Raw genomic sequence first — 18,267 nt, forward strand, 5'->3', positions numbered from 1 at the left:
AAATTTTTAATTCAGTGATGGAAGGCTGCTGGGTATAGTTAAGTACTTGACTTGTCGGTGCGTGTGTCAAGATGGGATTGACCACTCTAGTTCAGGAGCTGTGTACAGTCGTATTTCAATTTAGCAAAACCTTAGCCAGGGTAGTCCTAGTAAGGAGTCACAAGACTATTTGAGTTGAGCACGATTCGGATGATCTGATCAGGATTGACAGTTTAACCCTGAGTCATCTTATACACAGGGGTCAAAAGGGATGAATTATATAGTAACCATATTCACGTAGGTTCTGAATGTTGCGATTGCAACTATTCGACCTATCCCGATGTCAGATACCATTGCTAGATGGTCACTTCGATTAGTACAGAAATTGATTTCTGTGCTACCGACTTAGGTTCGAACCTGCGGGGTCACACACATTAGAGGTTCCTATCTGATCTGATGGCTGGTGAAGAGTCCCATTGGACTGAGACTCTTCGATCAAGAGTCCTAATACTTGGAGACTCTGAGTCCTACATGTCTGAGACTCTGTGATCAAGAATCAAGATTCTTTGATCATGAGTTCCACACATTTTGGATACCGAGGTCAAGAGTCCCACTGATTTGAGACTCTTCGATCAAGATTTCATATTGATGGATTTTGATGCCCGATTGCCCATCGAATTTGGACTCAGTATTTATGAGAGGTTTAATTAGTGATTTGATCGCTAATTAACTTAATTTGATTGAGTAATTATTTTTAGATCAAGTCCAATTGAATTGAATTCAGTTGGGTTTGATCTGATTAGGTTAAGAGTTGACCTAATCGCCAAGGTGGTTTGGTCCCTGATCTGATCAAGGGTTGGGCTTAGTCAATTCCTAATTTGATTAGAATTTTATTGAGCCTAATTAAGCCTAATTTTGTTGGGTTTAACTTAGTCTAATTGTGCCTAACCTATTTTGATAAGGTTGGTTCAATTAGATTGGTTTAAAATTTCAAACCACTTTGACTTATCTCCCTGCGCCACCTCACCCACCTGCGCCTATTTGAATTCATGAGAAACAAGTTCTCATGAATTTTCTCCCACGCCCCTCCTTTGTGTGCCATTTGAGTGGATAAAGATTGATTAGTTGGCCATTCAAATTCAAATGATGCTCGAATTTGAATGAGCAACTAATCCCATGCGCCACCATATCCACTAGTGCGCCACTTGCTCTACACGAGAAAAAGTTTCTCGTGTAAACTCTCCATGCACAAAGAACTCACACCCCCTTCTTCTCACACCAAGAGTGGATAAAGATTGGTTGGTTGACATTTGAATTCAAATTCAATTTGAATTCAAGTGAGCAACCACCTAGCTTTATCCTCTCACGCAGTGAAGACGCGATAAAGATGCGGTCTTGCACTATTTTAAAAAGGAAAGAGAAAATGGGGCATGCGTATGACTTTCTGAGAGAGAAAGGGTGGTGTGAGAAAAGCTCTGTGCATGAGAAAAGAAAAGAAAAGAAGAGAAAAAAAAAGAAACAAAAAGGGCGTAGGATTTTTTTCTGAGAGTACCCTAGGGTTTCTGCCTAGGATTCGGGAAGTGAGAAGGTGAGCTACGAGTGTCGTGAGCCCACCAGACTTCAGAGAGAGCTTCATCAATCTCTCAAGTACCTTTGTTGATGATCCAAAGCATCCGAAGAGTCGGCAGACATCGATCGAAGGAGTTTGATCAGCATCGGCCATCGAAAGGGTTCTGCAACGAACTAGCATTCGTGAGGAGCCAATCAGATCGAAAGCTTCGTGTGGATGATCCATGGAGGCTAGACATACTGTGTGGCTGTATTGCGATGATCAGACCTTTCCGATGGTGATCAGACTGCAGTAATCGACTACCTACACGAAGGTAATGTGTTCTGAACACATAACAGTAAAACGTTTACTGTAGAATTCGAAATTTTAGATTTAAATGCATGCTATATATATCATATTCAGATCCTTGTGTAGGGTTAATACATATTAATTAATTAGATTAATTAATAATTTTTACTGTAAAATTATAATTTTGAAAAAATTTTAAAATTATCGTTTTACCTCTATACTGAAATTCGCTTCAGTTTGGTGCTCATAAATCAAGTTCGCAAGGGCGTCTTGCTGAGAGGATGGGACATCTTCCTCGATGAGGACCTGACTACCACTGCTACCATATACCCAGCCATTGTATGCCACCGCAACTTGGACTTGTTGAAGGTATATTATGTTGTGATAAATGTTTCACAACTCATCATGCAGATGCAAAGATGAAGGAAATGTATAGTAATTGGAAGATCATACCTCGCAGATGTCTAATACCAAAGCAAAATACATGATGTTAATTGAAACATAATAGTTTATAGGAAATCTTAGGTTCAACATAAAACTGGTAAAAATATATGATTTCATTAGACAAGTAAGTGAGCACCAAAAGAAAGGAAAATGCGCTTACAACAAACTAAATTACATTACTCTAAAAAAAATAAAAAAGATGATGCATCATCGAGTGGAGCCTCAAATACTACAACCAAAAGCTAAAGCCTAATCATCCACTATAAGGTCTTATGGAGGCAGAGAGAACTGACGATAAAAATACTGTGCAAATTAATTGAATTGTGTAAATCTCTCATCCAGTCATACATCCATATATGTAAATCCCTCCCTACCAGATATCTCCAGTACATCTACCCAAGCAAACAATGCATGTAGATCAGAAGACTTCTGAGCAAACTGTGTGGGATGTCTAGGCTGATCTCTATTAGTAGGCTGACCTTCTCCTTCACTATCACTTTCTTCTTCATATACCTCAGACATATACCTCCATACCCCACCAGTAAATATATAGCCCATATGCCTTAGAGATGATTAATTGTAGGTGTCAGTGGATGTGAGCTTAATAACTTCATCATCATCAGTGATGGGACATCAAAGACTTCGAAGATGGTAGTCATAACAGCTCCTTAGAAAAAATAGGTTTTGAAATTTTGAAAGCATTCATTCATATAAATATCATTAAAAATGGTAAATTAACCCTATCATCTGAAAGAATAATTTTAAGGAGATAAATATTCATATGTGATATATTATCTCTATAATCTTCTTTGGATAGAAAATTAAATATAAAAATATGATGAATTAGTCTATTTTTAAGTGATAATAGATATGCACTAGGTTTAGCAGTTTGAGCTAAAGCTATCATTTTCAAAAATAGTTTTAATACAGGTATGATAATCTAAATCTCTATGATCCCAATATATACTATTTAAATGTCTATTATCATTTGACGGAATATTTAAAATTTAACCAACAGCACTACAATCAAACTGGATAATTTTTTCTTTCACATAAGATAAAATAGAATAAGCTAAACTATAGAAGCTAAAATTACTATAAATATATTTAACTAGAGTAGGATATCTTGACTTATTCAACATAATCGTAGAAAGCCAATCCATCCTTTCGAACAAAAATTCAATTCAAAAATTACTAAAATAATTTTAAATCGACTATTCTCCCCCATAATTTTCTTCGAAAAAAATTGATATAAAATTTTTGCTACATCCATTATTTAAAAATAAATCACCTATATGAAGATTATTTTCTTTTTTCTACTTGATCTTTTCTTTCGAAATACCTCTACATTTGAAGCCATTAGATCGATTTTAGAGTGGGGATGAGGTCGATTTTAGGATAGGAATATATTGCCAGGAGGGAGAGAGATTTCTCAAATAGATAGGGAGCAGGGTGGGTTCGAATGGAATTTAAAAATATTGAAAACATGGGTTGGACTCATGTTTTCACTGAAATCGTGGGTTGGACTTGTGATTTCAGTGGAACCATGAGTTGGACTCATGATTTCAGTAAAAATATGGGTTAAGACTAGATTTCAAATTGACATCGTATGTTGAACCAATGATTTAATTAATTTCAGTAAAAACATAGGTTGAATAGGCAATTTCACTTTTTTTTTTTTTTTGCCATATCGTGCGTTCACCTAGATTTGAAATCATAGATTGAACTCATGATTTTAGTTGAGATGGCATTGAAGTCATGGATTCAATTCATGATTTGGACCATAAATCAAAAAATAAGTTAGGATTGGAGGAATCTTTGGAATTAACTATTAAACAAATAATATTCAAAAATAAAAACCCTCGGAGTAGAGGGAGCCATCGTTGAATGCCTTGATTCTGGTCCGTTCTGGCGGCGTCGATGGTCAGAGGGTGGTGAATTTTTTTATACCCATCTTTTTTCACATGACATCCACTACGGCCCCCGTAACTTTCGCTGTGGTTCTCTAACAGCAAACATCATCTTACTCTTTGACTACTCCCCACCCAGCAGCCATAGGAAGCCAATTACAATGCGGGTCCCACTAAAGGGGCACGTTACAGGATGCTGTAAGGGACAAAAGAGCCTGTCCGCTAAATCGCTGCATTGCGCCAGCTGAACTACCGCCTTTTACGCGTTCGACGCAATGTTCCATGCCGTTCATCCCACTTTTAAAATACGTTCTTCGTCTACAAGTATCTAGAATATTGTACCCAAAAAATATAAAACCTAGGGTATGCGTTCAACGCATGTTATTTTTCATTATAACAAACCATTGTAATATAAATAAAAGTTTTTTTACAATATATAATTATAAATATCTAAAATTACATATATATTCCTATGTATATATTTTTAAATTAATTATTTCATATATATATATACCATTAAAATATCTAAATTTACATATATACTTTTATAAATTTAATATTTATGTATACATCCTTATAATTTATTTCTTTTTACACTTCCATCAATTAATGGTATGGATGCAAAGGGAACTAATACATAAGGATGTGCATGTAAAAAAAAAATAATTTATGATGGTATTCGCATAATTTTAGATAGTATTAAGGTATAGATGAAAAATGATAATTAATAAGAGTGTTTGGGCAAATAATAAATTTATGAGTATATTCATACAATTTCAGGTATTTATAATGGTTTAGGAATAAAAAATATTAAATAAAGTCATTATTTTTAGATTTTTTTCCACAAACATACTCTTCTAAATATTAAAATTTATATGAATATCCTTTTAAAATTAATATTTATATGTATACTTTCATAAAGTACTTAATTTATATATATTCTTCTTCTTTTTCTTGCATATGACGTTATTAAAAAAATTAGCAGTTTAAAATTGAAATAATTAAAATATTCTTAATGGATAAACCTACAAAAAAGATTTTATAAGAGTACATATATAAATATTAATTTTCTTAGGGTATTCATGTAATTTCATATATTTAGAAGGATATACCTATAAAAAAAATCCTTAGATTTTTTTTTTACATGAATATGAATCTAAATATTGAAATTTATGTGAATACCCTCCAAAAAATGATATTTGAATGTATATCTTCACAAACATTATTTTTACATGAATACATTTGACATAATGATTTCACTGACATTATGAGTGAAAATCATATTTATTTAAATTAAAAACTAATTAAATTTATGAAATTATCTTTTTAACCTTGAAGTGAGTAATAGATAACGGATCTTGCTAGGGACTTCCTATAATAGTAAATTGGAATCATATTGTTATGCTGTGCAAATTATTATTGGAATGAAATATTATACGTACAAAATGTAAATATAAATACTATAATAGTATTTATTATAATATTATGATAATAAAATTGTTACTATATTGTGATATATCTCTTAGAGTTCTAAGTGATAAGGGCATACTGAAAATTTTTCAGGTTATATTAACCTAGCGGAAGCATATATGAAAATAATTTTCACATGGAGTACGCAGATCTAAAACATAAATCACCTATGGATCTTTTAACATGATGAAATAGATTTATTAAACAGATCTAAAATCAAAAAATTTTGAGAAGGAAAGATCAATTTTTGAATCACTATTTTTCTTCTTACTCAGATCGGATCTGATGGATATCGAAGATTTTTGTCGGAGTTACGCATATGTCCGACCTTTACTGATATCCATCCAGAGATGACTTGATCAAAACATCGAGGCCTTCGAAGTGCTAGTATCTCGTAGACCTCACTCCTTGACTTGGATCTGGATCTCTTCTTCTAGAACTTGAAGAAGAAATGTTGCTACATAAATTCTTCACGCTGATCTGATGGGATTTTTTCAGGATGCCAAGAAGAGAAGAAAGAAATCTTTTCTTCTTCTCTTTTCCTCTCTCTAAAATCTCTCTCTCTGATCTGATCTGAAGAAGAAGTGAAGGTGTGCGTGGTTTATTCTAGGTGTTCCTTCCTTGCCACAAGTCATCTATCCACGCCCCCTCCTCTCCTTCATCTCCATATCTTCAAGTTTCGATATAACCACAAGTCATCTCTCTACGCACCCCTCCTCTCCTTTTTCATCTCCATGCCCCACTTCATCCTCAGATTAGATCAGAGAGAGAGTTTAGAGAGAGAGGAAGAGAAGAAGAAAAGATTTCTTTCTTCTCTTCTTGGCATCCTGAAAAGATCCCATCAGATTAGCACGAAAAGTTCGTGCAGTAGCTTTTCTTCTTCAAGTTCTAAAAAAAGAGATCCAGATCTTAGTCAAGGAGTGAGACCTGCAAAGTGCTAGTACTCTAAAGACCTCGGTGCTTTGATCAAGTCATCTCTGTGTGGATACCAGCAAAGACCGAGCATATACATGGCTCCGACAGAAACTCAAGTATCTATCGGATCCGATCCAAGTAAAAATAAGGATAGCAATTTAGAGAATTGATCTTCTGTTCTCAAAATTATTTTATTCTCTGAAATTAGATACTCTTAATTTTATTTATCATCATATGAATTAGATCCTTAAGTATTTAATTTAGATTTATGCATGCATAGGATTAAATCTAATTTAATCTAATCTTTCGCTATTTGTTTGTCAAAATTTTTTGAAATCTACATGCAAAATATCTAAAATCCAATAATATCATGATTTGTTAAGATATTATCTCATATTATATAGCATAATGATATCATAGTATTTTATACTAGAAATACTATTGTAATACCACACCCCTATGCACGGATCTCAAAGCAGCTTCAAAAAAAGATAAAAAAGAAATTTGAAGAAGACTCCTGTAAGGGGTCTACTTCTTGAATGACTCCTCAATGGAGTCAAAAATCTTCAATAGGGAGGAGTCTTCCCTCTTCCTTCCATCAAGATTTGAGGCTCAATCTATCAGAGATTGCCAGAAATTTTTTCATGAAAGCCCTTATCGTGCTTGCCAGTAATCAGGCTAGATAGGTCGTCAGAGACCAAGGTATATCTCGACCCTTCTTCTTCCCTCTTCTTCCTTCCTTTCCATCATGCTAGACACTGTCGTCGATCGCCGACTTTGCTGAAAAGACTAAGATAAGAATATCCCCTATTTTCTAGCACCGATGGTCACCGCCGACCGTCAGTCTGGATTCCTTGGATTGTGATGTCACAGCCATAGTTGCTACCGACCACCACCGTGCAGCCATGATCTCTACTTTTGGGAAACAAATGGGGACACCAACGTCCCCTATTTTGTTAGGAAAAATGAAGAAAAAAGAAAGAAAGAAAAAAAAAAGAGAAAAAGAAAAGAAAAGAAAAGAAAAAAAAAAGAAAGGAAAAAAAGAAAAGAAAGGAGAGAGAGTTTCTCTCTCTCTTTCCTTTTTTCATGCTTTGAGCCTGAATCCTAATTCTCTCTCTCTAAAATGTCAGATTTTCTCTCCTTAATTTTTTCTCTCTCTTCGATATTTTCTCTCTTTTCTTAGATTTATGAAATTAGGGATTCGTTGTCCATGGTTAGTTTGATCTTGCCCTAAAAATCTAATTTGGAAAACATGCCCAATCTTTGATCCGATCTAAAGTGAGATTTTGATTTTGAATTTTATTATGATGTAGTTATAATTAAAATTAATATTAAAAATATAATTTTAAATAATAGATTCTGAAAGATTTTCTCAAGGTTAATCAATCTATTCATTTAGTGTTCTGTAAGAGATAAGTAATGAACTATCTTCTCGAGATCTTTCATAATTTTTGAAAATAAATAATTATTTTTTGAAATTATGCATAATTTATGAAATTATGTTTTGAACAAAAAATAATTCTAAAATATTATGATTTATTGATTACGCATATATTTGGTAGAAATTATGATATGTTATGATATAAAAGTATTTTGATATGGATTGGATTTATGCTCTCAGTCTAACTATGTTTTAGTGGACCTTGTCAATAGAGATTATATATTGATAATCAGTGGGCCCCATCAATGGAGATTATATGTTAATAATCAATGAGCCCCACCAATAAAGATAATATGTTGATACTCAAACCCTGTCAGTAGGGGTTGTGCGTCAGTAGTTAGTAGACATTGCCAATAAGATTTGTGCACCAGTGTTCAGTGGATCCTACTAATGGAGGTTATATATTGGCCATAGTAAGGCTGTTGAGTTATATGTCTCTTTAATTCGAATCAAATTTATGATTACGCATATATATGAATATTAAAATTATTTGATTTATTTAATAAGTATGAAATATTTTTTTATGTTACTCGTGGCATTGATTTTGAATATTATATATGTATGATAATATCTGAAATATCTAATAGAGATATGCATTATTTACTGGGCTATCTAGCTCATTACCTCTTTCTTTTATTTTTTAGATTCAGATAATTAATTATGAGTATGGACAATAATTTTGGGAGAGAACTTTTAGGGATGAGATTTGGTACTGTCAACTTCATTGAACTTAGATCTATTTTTTTATTTTATTTTTAATGAAATTTTATTTGATGTAAAATATTTGATTTACTTGTTTGAATTTAAGTTGAACAATAAGTATTTAAATTTTATTCCACTATGATACCTTAATATCGTCATGAGATGCTTTGCATATTTATGGAGAGAGTCTTTTATGAGTATAAGTAGTTGCCGCGACCTCCGGCTCGCAATCTTGGATCGAAGGTATGACAACTATATATGCAATGTTGTATTATTATAATATTAATTATGATATTATATTATTTATATAATACAGTTGATATATAAAATTAAAATGTGGGTTACAATTTAAAAGGGCAAAATTGATATAACAAGTGGGCATAAAGGCTAATCCATGATGAAGAAAGAAGAGTCTATACTAAAAAAATATACTATGATTTGATTAGGTATAATCTTGTACTCCTACCAAACACCATCTTAGCTTATAAAAAGCAAGTTTAGATAAGAACGATTGGCAACATTTTTCTGAAAAATCTGTCTTGGTTCATTAAAAAGTTGATTGAAATATTACAAACACTGAGCATAAACTGCTTGCATGAGTTGGCTTTTCTCAACTTATTTGTAGTCTTAAAAAAATTGAAGTCCATCGAAATTAAAATAATATATAATAGAAATTTTTTCCAAAATATATTTGTTAAATAAAAAAAATTTGTCGATGAAAAATCAAAATGACACTAAAACTTATAATAACCTGAAAGTGTTTTCCATGCGGCTACCAAATTAGATGGAGACCACTCTTATTTCAATTAGATATAATGAGCTGAAAGATAATACTTTCTCCCCCGTTCTTTTCTTTTCTCTCCTGTTCTTCCCTCCCAACCAAGGCGTAAAACCCAAACCCAGCAACAAAGTCGAACTGCTCTCCCCTCCCCACCCCAGTGCCGGAGATCAACAGCTTCCCACGATGGCATACCCAACGAACGGATTACCGGTGGACCCTCGGAGCGGTTTCTGCCCCTCCAACTCCATCTTCTACAGCAAACGCAAGCCCGTCCCCCTCCCCTCCAGCCCCTACCTCGATGTCACCACCTTCCTCTTCTCCCGCCGCCACTCCGGTACCATTGCCTTCATCGACGCCGCCTCCGGCTGCCGCATCTCCTTCCGCGCTCTCTGGCGCTCCGTCACCACCCTCGCCTCTGCCCTCTCCTCCTGCCTCTCCGTCCGCAAGGGCCAGGTTGTCCTCCTTCTCTCCCCCAACTCCATCCAATTCCCCATCGTCTCCCTCGCCGTCATGTCCCTCGGCGCCGTCCTCACCACCACCAACCCCCTAAACACCCCACGAGAAATCGCCAAGCAAATCTCCGACTCCGACCCGATCCTCGCTTTCGCCACCCGCACCCTCGTCGGCAAACTACCCCGCGACCGCGATTTCCCCATCATCCTCCTCGGGGACCACCGGATCGCCGGCGACGATGCCCGCATCCGCTACACGATCGAGGAATTGATGGCGATAAAGCCCGATCTCCGGCGCCGGCGGGAGACGGTGAGGCAGCACAACACGGCGACGCTTCTGTACTCCTCTGGGACCATCAGGACCAGCAAGGGCGTCGTGGCGACCCACCGGAATCTGATCGCGATGATCCAGATCATCCTCAACCGGCTCAAGCTGGAGGAGGGCGGCGGCGCGCCGGAGACGTTCATCTGCACCGTCCCGATGTTCCACATCTACGGCCTGGCGGCATTCGCGACGGGGCTGCTGGGATCGGGATCGACGGTGGTCATCTTGCCGGAATTCGAGATGGGGGAGATGATCCGGGCGATCAGGGAGTACGGGGCGACGTATCTGCCTCTGGTGCCGCCGATCCTGGTGGCGATGTTGAAAGAGCCGACGCCGCTGCCGTTGGGGCGGCTCCGGCGGGTGCTGTCCGGCGGTGCGCCGCTGGGGAGGGAGGTGATCGAGGAGTTCCGGGCGAAGTATCCCTGGGTGGAGATTTTGCAGTCGTATGGGCTGACGGAGAGCACGGGGATGGGGGCGTCAACGGACTCGGCGGAGGAGAGCAGCAGGTACGGGACGGCGGGACCGCTGTCGCCCAACACGGAGGCCAGGATCGTGGATCCAGACACGGGGATGTCCTTGCCAGTGAACCGCACCGGCGAGCTCTGGATCCGGGGTCCCTACGTCATGAAAGGTAAGGGAGTGCTTTGAGCTTCGTGCTGCATGCGATCCACTGATGTCTGGAATGAATGCCAACTTTTGATGTCTGGAATGAATGCCGGTCATTCTTTCGCATGAAAGATACAGCTCGAACCCACTCTTCTTTCTTTCTTATTTTTGAAAAAAATATTAGAAACTTTTATTGCAGCTGTAATTTAGTAATTGGAGCCTGTTGATGGAGCATATATATATATATATATATACTTCTTGCTCCATTTGTGAGAGAACTTAAGCTGATAGCACTTTACATCTAAAATTTATTCATAATCTTTCATATTATGTGATTATGTTAGAACAATAAATTCAAATTGTTTGGATAATCCAGCAGAATTTAGAGCGAATTTTGTGCTGGATGTATTAATTAGAAAGCCTATGTGAACCTAACTGATATCAAACTAGCTGCATGCGGTCCAAATCATATGGAAAAAAGAGGAAGAAGTTTTTTTAATTTTGTTTGCTATAGGCTAATTGATCGGTATTTTGACAAATCCTTAGAAGATGTGGGCTAGCTGGGCAAACAAATCTGATTTCCATAAGACATTTTTGTAAGAATATCCAGATAGATCTTTAATTATGTGAAAAGGATCTATTTATAAGAATTAGCATAATATTAATTTTGTAAAGGATCAGATGTGAGATAGTAGTTAAATCAATGAACCTACTCTTAAGATTTTCTATTATATATATTTGTGTAAAGCAAGTGACAAGTGGGTAGCAGCATATGTTGATTATTCTTGTTAAATTATAGTTATATCAAATGCGATTAGTATTTTATACTAAATCGTAAAACGTTAGGAAACTTATTGATCGGTCCCTTAGTGGAGCGGGCTCTAACAATAATCATTATTCTTTTAATATTCATTCAATATATGTAGATAATTTTTTTGAACTTTCACTCTCTCTCAACCTTTGCACGGTGTACAGCGGTGGTGAATAGGATAGGGACCTTAATTTAAAGGGTCGGTCAACAGGCTCTTGTCCTTACGTATGAGTTCGTACAGAGACTGCATGTTAAGGTGTCCTAAAAAATCTACATCTTTAATGTTGATAAGCTGCTCATAATTTTTCTAATGGTACGTTGGGTATTGTCTATGTTTAATAATTAGGTTATTTCAAGAATCCAGAAGCGACGAGCACCGTGTTGGACTCAGAAGAGAGGTGGCTAAAGACCGGAGATCTTTGCTACATTGACAAGGACGGGTATCTCTTCGTGGTGGACCGACTCAAGGACCTCATCAAATACAGGGGCCACCAGGTACCGTCGACCCACATGATGTGAACTTATAATTGTATTCTTTGGGGATGTCTGATCATAGTGGAGTGGTGGTTCCTTCTGATGTGATGTAGGTGGCCCCTGCAGAACTGGAGGCACTATTGCTGACCCACCCTCTAATCACCGATGCCGCCGTGATCCCGTGATCACCCTCTCTCTCTCTCTCTCCCTCCCTAAAATCTCATTGGATTTTCATCGATGATTGCATCTAATCTAATCCAAACACGACTCACTCTTAATGCAGGTTCCGGAATGAGAGAGGGGGCCAGTACCCAATGGCGTACGTTGTAAGGAAGGCTGGGCCTGTTGGGGAACGCTTGTCCGCGACCGGAGTGATGGAGTTTGTGGCAGAGCAGGTGAGTCCATGGATTGCGAGTAATAAGAAAAAAAATCGAATATGACGTTCTTAATTCCTGTCAATGGTGAAATTTTTAGATGGCCCGTCACAAGAGGATTCGCAAGGTGGTGTTTGTATCAGCCATTCCCAAGAATCCATCCGGGAAGATATTAAGGAAGGATCTCATTAAGCTTGCCGCTTCCGAGCCTTGATGGCTATGTTGGCTGAGAGCACGTTGTACGTTCTGTGGGAGGAGAAGAGTAATGAGTGAGTGGTGGTTGTACTGGATGCTCCTTTTTTCGGTAGGATAATCAAAAATTGTATTGGAGACAATTTGTTGTGCTCAGTATGTATCGGAAGAAACATAAATGCTGAACTAATATCACTCGCACAAATAAATCTTAAAAATAAAGGTGGGCGTCTATTAGGATAGCAGCAACTGCCATAGTGTCACGGACTTCGTCTTTTGGACAAGCAAACTCATACAGTGCCCCGATGTCACCTGCACAAAAGAGCCAACTAAAATGCACCCAGCAAGATGCACAGAAAAATACAAAAAAAAGGTACGATAACACGCAGATATGGTACTGTAAGAACAGTATTTTCATTAATGAAATCAGAGAAATACATGCCTATACAACCGCTACTCAGACTACAATTAGGGGCTCAGGAGGCAGGAGAGGCAACAATGGACACCGCAAAAATCCGCAAGAAAACTAGCCCACTGGATTGTTCTCGCCCACCCTCCCAATACTATACAAGCAGGGCATCCATCCAAATCCCACTCCGGAGGTTCCAAATGATCGAGCTGTATTGCATTTTCCTGGCTCGCCTTCGGAAGCTCCGACATGATGAAAACACCCCAAAACCCATCCAAAACAAAGAAAAATGGTGTGGCGGCGGTTGTTCATGCCATCTAGTTACAAGGTATGTACAAGATTATGTCAAAAGCCATTGCCAAACAAAAAAATGCAAGGAAAAAGACCCTGACAATAGGGCGGGATCTGGCATGGTAAATTTGTATTAGCTATTTGTGACCAGTTCATGTTGAACTCATAATGAGCTTATTTTTATCAATGAAGAAGCCATGCATAAGCACAAGTTTAGAGCTTGAATTACGTGGAGTTAAAATATCTTAAATTATCTCCGTTCAAATTCAATTTTTTTGAATTCAAATTACTGGTGTAATCTTCTCCCTATTTTTCTCATACTCTCTCTACTCAAATTCAAGTTCAAATTTTCCATTTAAATTGGCACCATAATCTTCTCCTTATTTTTTTCTTGTAATCACTCTTATACATACTATACATATTTAATACACACCCAAACACACCCTAAGTAGGATATTTCCATCATATGTCTCTTTCAAATTTATTACTTCACAATCAAATCCTTCACTATTCATACATCATCATGCTAGCATCGCATTATATCTTCTCCTTTATATCGATGATATCATTCTCACAAGCAATAATAATAGTGCTTTTTGCAAGCTCATTATTGAATTTGTTAATTTATTAAAGATTAAGAATATGAACTCATTGTCATACTTTTTTGGCATCCAACTAGATCAGTAAAGTGATAAATTTTTTTTATATCAATCCAAACACATCCTAGACTTGTTACAATGCACCACTACGCTTGGTTGTAAACCATGTTTTAATTCTTACTCTATTGAAAAGATGGGCCACATGATAGCCCTCTTCTTTATGACCCTTCATTTTATTAAAGTATTGTTAGAGCTTTCTAACGTGCAACTTTAATATGATCAGATGCTGCTTTCTTAGTCAATCAAGTTTGTTAACTTTTATAACATCAGATAAAGGCACATATGGTTGTAATTAAATATATACTTTGATTTCTCAAAGACATCACCAACTTTGAGCATCAACTACAATCAGGCCTATTAAATTTCATTGCTTACTGGGATGCAGATTGAGCTAACAGTCATGTTGCTAAACACTCCATAAGTGATTTTTATGCTTTTCTTGGATATAACGCTATTTCTTGGAGGCTAAAAAGAAAACAATAATTGCCCGATCATCTACCAAAGTGGAGTATCTATGGCTTGTCCAAATAATTGCCAAATTATAATAGTTATACTCTCTCTTGCATAAATGCCATCACTAATAATCGTTTCTCCATCGCTAATATTATTAGCAACGGACCACCATCGCTAATAATTTATCAAAAATAATGTCATCGCTAATTATTATCATTATTAACGATAGCAAAAATTTTGTTGCTAATACATATAATTAGCGATGGTATTAGCGACAATAATACCATCATTAATACTTTTTTATTTCAATTTTTTTCTTAATAAAAACTATTAACGATGATATTTTTTATTGCTAATATCATCACTAATAATTGTTATTTTAATTTTTTAATTAAAATTTCAAAAACTATTAGCGATGGCTTTTTTCATCACTAATGCCATTGCTAATAGTTTTTTATTTTTTTAAATATGTAATTAAATTGTTTAAAATCTATTTTAACCATAATAATAAGTAATTATATTTTTTAAAATTTTATATAAATAAAATAATAATTATTTACACCAATCATAAATATGAAATTAATTATGTTATATTAAAAATATAAATTATATAATTTTATAAATTTATACTGCTTTACAAGTATCAAAATTACATATATATCAAAAAAAAATCATGTGAGATCCTTTTTCTCGTCCTTCTCATCCTCCTCCTCCTGCTCTTGTACATCCTCTCTAGCAGTTGGTGGATGAGAGCTGGATGTTTCAATATTCTGTAATGAAAAAATAAAATATTATTAATTAATTTCGATACGAAGATGAATATTTCGATACGAAGGTGTATATTTTGATATGCTACTTCGATTCTTGAACAGATTATTTCTACACATTTTATTCGATGATACAGAACTATAAACATCTCTGACCCATCGATTAGATGGTTAAATTAAATTTTTATCCTCTAGATCTCTTTTTCAGACTCAAACTTAAACATGTGAAGCTTCTAAATATAATAATTTAAAATAAATAAAAAAATTTATTAATAGACTTACCTACTATGATGGTTATGACAAAAAGTCCAGCTGATTGTGCAGATGCCGATCTCAGAAAATCATAATGATCGTATTATGGACAATATCTCGGAAGCTCTGAGATCACTGACTCTAAAGCCTCTGCACGACCTCCTCCATATGTGCATCACCCCACATCTAGATTGTCGAGGTCTAAGAGAAGGATGTTGAAGAATATCGAGCTGCTGGAGGGTCGAAATTATGGCTAAATCCTATGATCCAACTCCTACTCACCCCTTCAGTGGCCTTGAGCCATCCTTTGAGGTCCAGAAGGGGCTGAGAAGATGGATCCTCACCATGCCGCGGTATGAAATATACCATGTAATCTGTCTATACAATTTAGAATTTTATTAGTCCATACATATCAGTATATATAAAAATTTAATAAAAAATATTTTAAGTTGTTATTGCGATCTGTCGAGATCTAGGATTTAAGTAATCACCAGTCCTTCTAAACTGGTGTGTGGCCTCCCATATCTGCAGTTGCTCTACTGCATGACCCAGCTGCTGTGTCTACAATAAATAAATAATAAAATTAAATTAATTAAAATATATATATGATTAATTTAATATAAAATTAATTTAAGTATAGAATTTTTATCAATCTATCGGCCATAATATGTGTGCCAACGGAGCTGCTGGTATATTTGATCAGATCTTGCTGAGCGGTCCGATTTTGCCATACCTTCTACTGCCTACCAGGATACTCTTCAGTACTCTATTAGTCACAGAGGGCCTTCCATATGTCCGTCCGTGTCCAGTGATCTATGTAAAACTTTCAGTTCGATGGTGACTCAAAATTGGAGTACTCTATGACGGACTGCTTAAGATTGTACAGCCCATCTGGGAGCCTATGTGTGGCCACCTCCTCGAAGGTCCGACAGCCAGCCTCCTCATCCTAAGGAGTCTCAAATTGATAGTACTCCTGCAAGTAGAAGCAAATGTATATTAATAAATAGAATATAAATCTACTACAAATTTAAAAATTAAACATCTTTGACCTATCAGAAATATCTCCTAGGCTGCATCACGAGCTTTTAATGGCCAATTGAAGAACTCGTTCACTGGCCCTAGCATCGATCGTCAGATGATCCCGATAACCACATGAGACATCTCAGGTTTTTTAAATATGCTGCAAAATTGATTTTGAACAATAAATATTAGATTCTAAAATGATTAAATTTTAAATATATTTAGTAAAGATATAGTACTTTCGAGCATTTCTGAATGTGGATGAGCTCTCTATCTTCTGATCAAGTTGGAGGGGCTGTAAGTCGGATGAATCTTGTACCATATTGCTGACTCTGAGAGATGGATGCTGCTCCGTGTGACTGTGGGGTCATTGATGACCCCACGTCATCCAAATCTAAGAGTATCAAGACATCATAAAAATATTATATTAGATAATAAAGGATAAAATAATATAAAAAAGAATATCTAAAGTATTAGAGTCTATCCCATGGTATGTGTGGCACAGAACCATATGAGTTGGTTGTATGAGAGCTCTCTCCTTAGTTGTGACGGCTCCAACTTCTGAAAGACATGATCTATGATCTTTGAAAATAAAAATAAATAGACTCATGAATTAATTATTTAATTATGGATGGTAATGTAAGATTTAAAATAATGTAAGATAAGTATTTAAAATGATTCAAGACAATGCAAGAAATAAAATGATACCAAAAGTTCATTATTGAGAGATAAGGGCTAGATGCCTAGATGGAGGCCGTTGCTGAAAGGTACTTAGACTTAGAAAAGAAGTCCAAGAAAGAAGAGATAGGGCTTCAAAGAGCACTACTCATCGATGATCTTTTGATGTTTGGTACCCTTCGGACTCTTCATCTGATTCTTCCACTTCTTTCTCTTCTTCACCTTCTTAGAAAGGATTGTCTTTTAAAATAAACTCAGAATGATCCACCTCTTCTGTTGGCCATCAAATAGGAGAATTTCTGGAATATCCAACTTTGCATCTATTAAATGCTGATGAACTCCTAATATTTCATCCTCCTGAAAGCATATTGGCAAATGGGGCTTTTTTTCTTCTTCAAACTCATAATGAACGGCTCAAGAATTAACTCTACATATAGCCCACCAATATTTCTTTCTTCTCTCCCTCGATGGAAAAGGTGTAGGGATTCTGTGGTGCCCCCATGGCCTTAAAGGTGACCACAGATGGAGTCGGCGCAATAGACTCCAGAGTCGTTAGACAGGAGTGGTCTTAGGATGAAAGCAGAGCACAGCTTCCATGAGCTTGAGGTTCGATTTGGTGAGGATTTCGAGAAGCTTGATCAAAGCTTTGGATACCTGGGATGCAAGGTGGAGCAAGGAACTAAGCAAAGAACTTTAGCCAGTAGAGGAGTCGACTTGGATCCTGGAGAAGTCGGCTCGAATCAGCTCAAGTTGGCTCAGACTCTGGAGAGAGTCGGTTCAAACTCCAAATAGAGAGCAGCATTTCATGGTATACTAGTGGCATGGCACCCGAGCCAACTTGAGCTATGACCGAGCTTGCTTGAGTCATGAAAATAGATGTACAGGATTTCTATTTGGGTCTGGGATCGGGTCTTGATCCTAGGATCTTAAGGTCTGGTTTGATGGATCTCAAGGAGACTAACTCAACAGGTGAGTACATGATCAGATTATGGGTATACATAAAT

At 36.5% G+C, this 18,267-nt stretch overlaps 1 protein-coding gene across 1 annotated transcript; it reads left to right on the plus strand.

Moving 5' to 3' along the window:
* Positions 1-9,557: 9,557 nt before the first annotated feature.
* LOC140852666 (4-coumarate--CoA ligase-like 4) lies at positions 9,558-12,959 on the plus strand. Its single transcript, XM_073246255.1, has 5 exons — positions 9,558-10,908; positions 12,041-12,189; positions 12,282-12,349; positions 12,452-12,563; positions 12,643-12,959. Exons 1-5 carry the CDS (start codon positions 9,684-9,686, stop codon positions 12,754-12,756), a joined length of 1,668 nt encoding a protein of 555 aa, XP_073102356.1. The 5' UTR covers positions 9,558-9,683; the 3' UTR covers positions 12,757-12,959.
* Positions 12,960-18,267: the final 5,308 nt, after the last annotated feature.

This window comes from Elaeis guineensis, chromosome 11, assembly GCF_000442705.2.
Source record: "Elaeis guineensis isolate ETL-2024a chromosome 11, EG11, whole genome shotgun sequence".
Taxonomy (NCBI): domain Eukaryota; kingdom Viridiplantae; phylum Streptophyta; class Magnoliopsida; order Arecales; family Arecaceae; genus Elaeis; species Elaeis guineensis.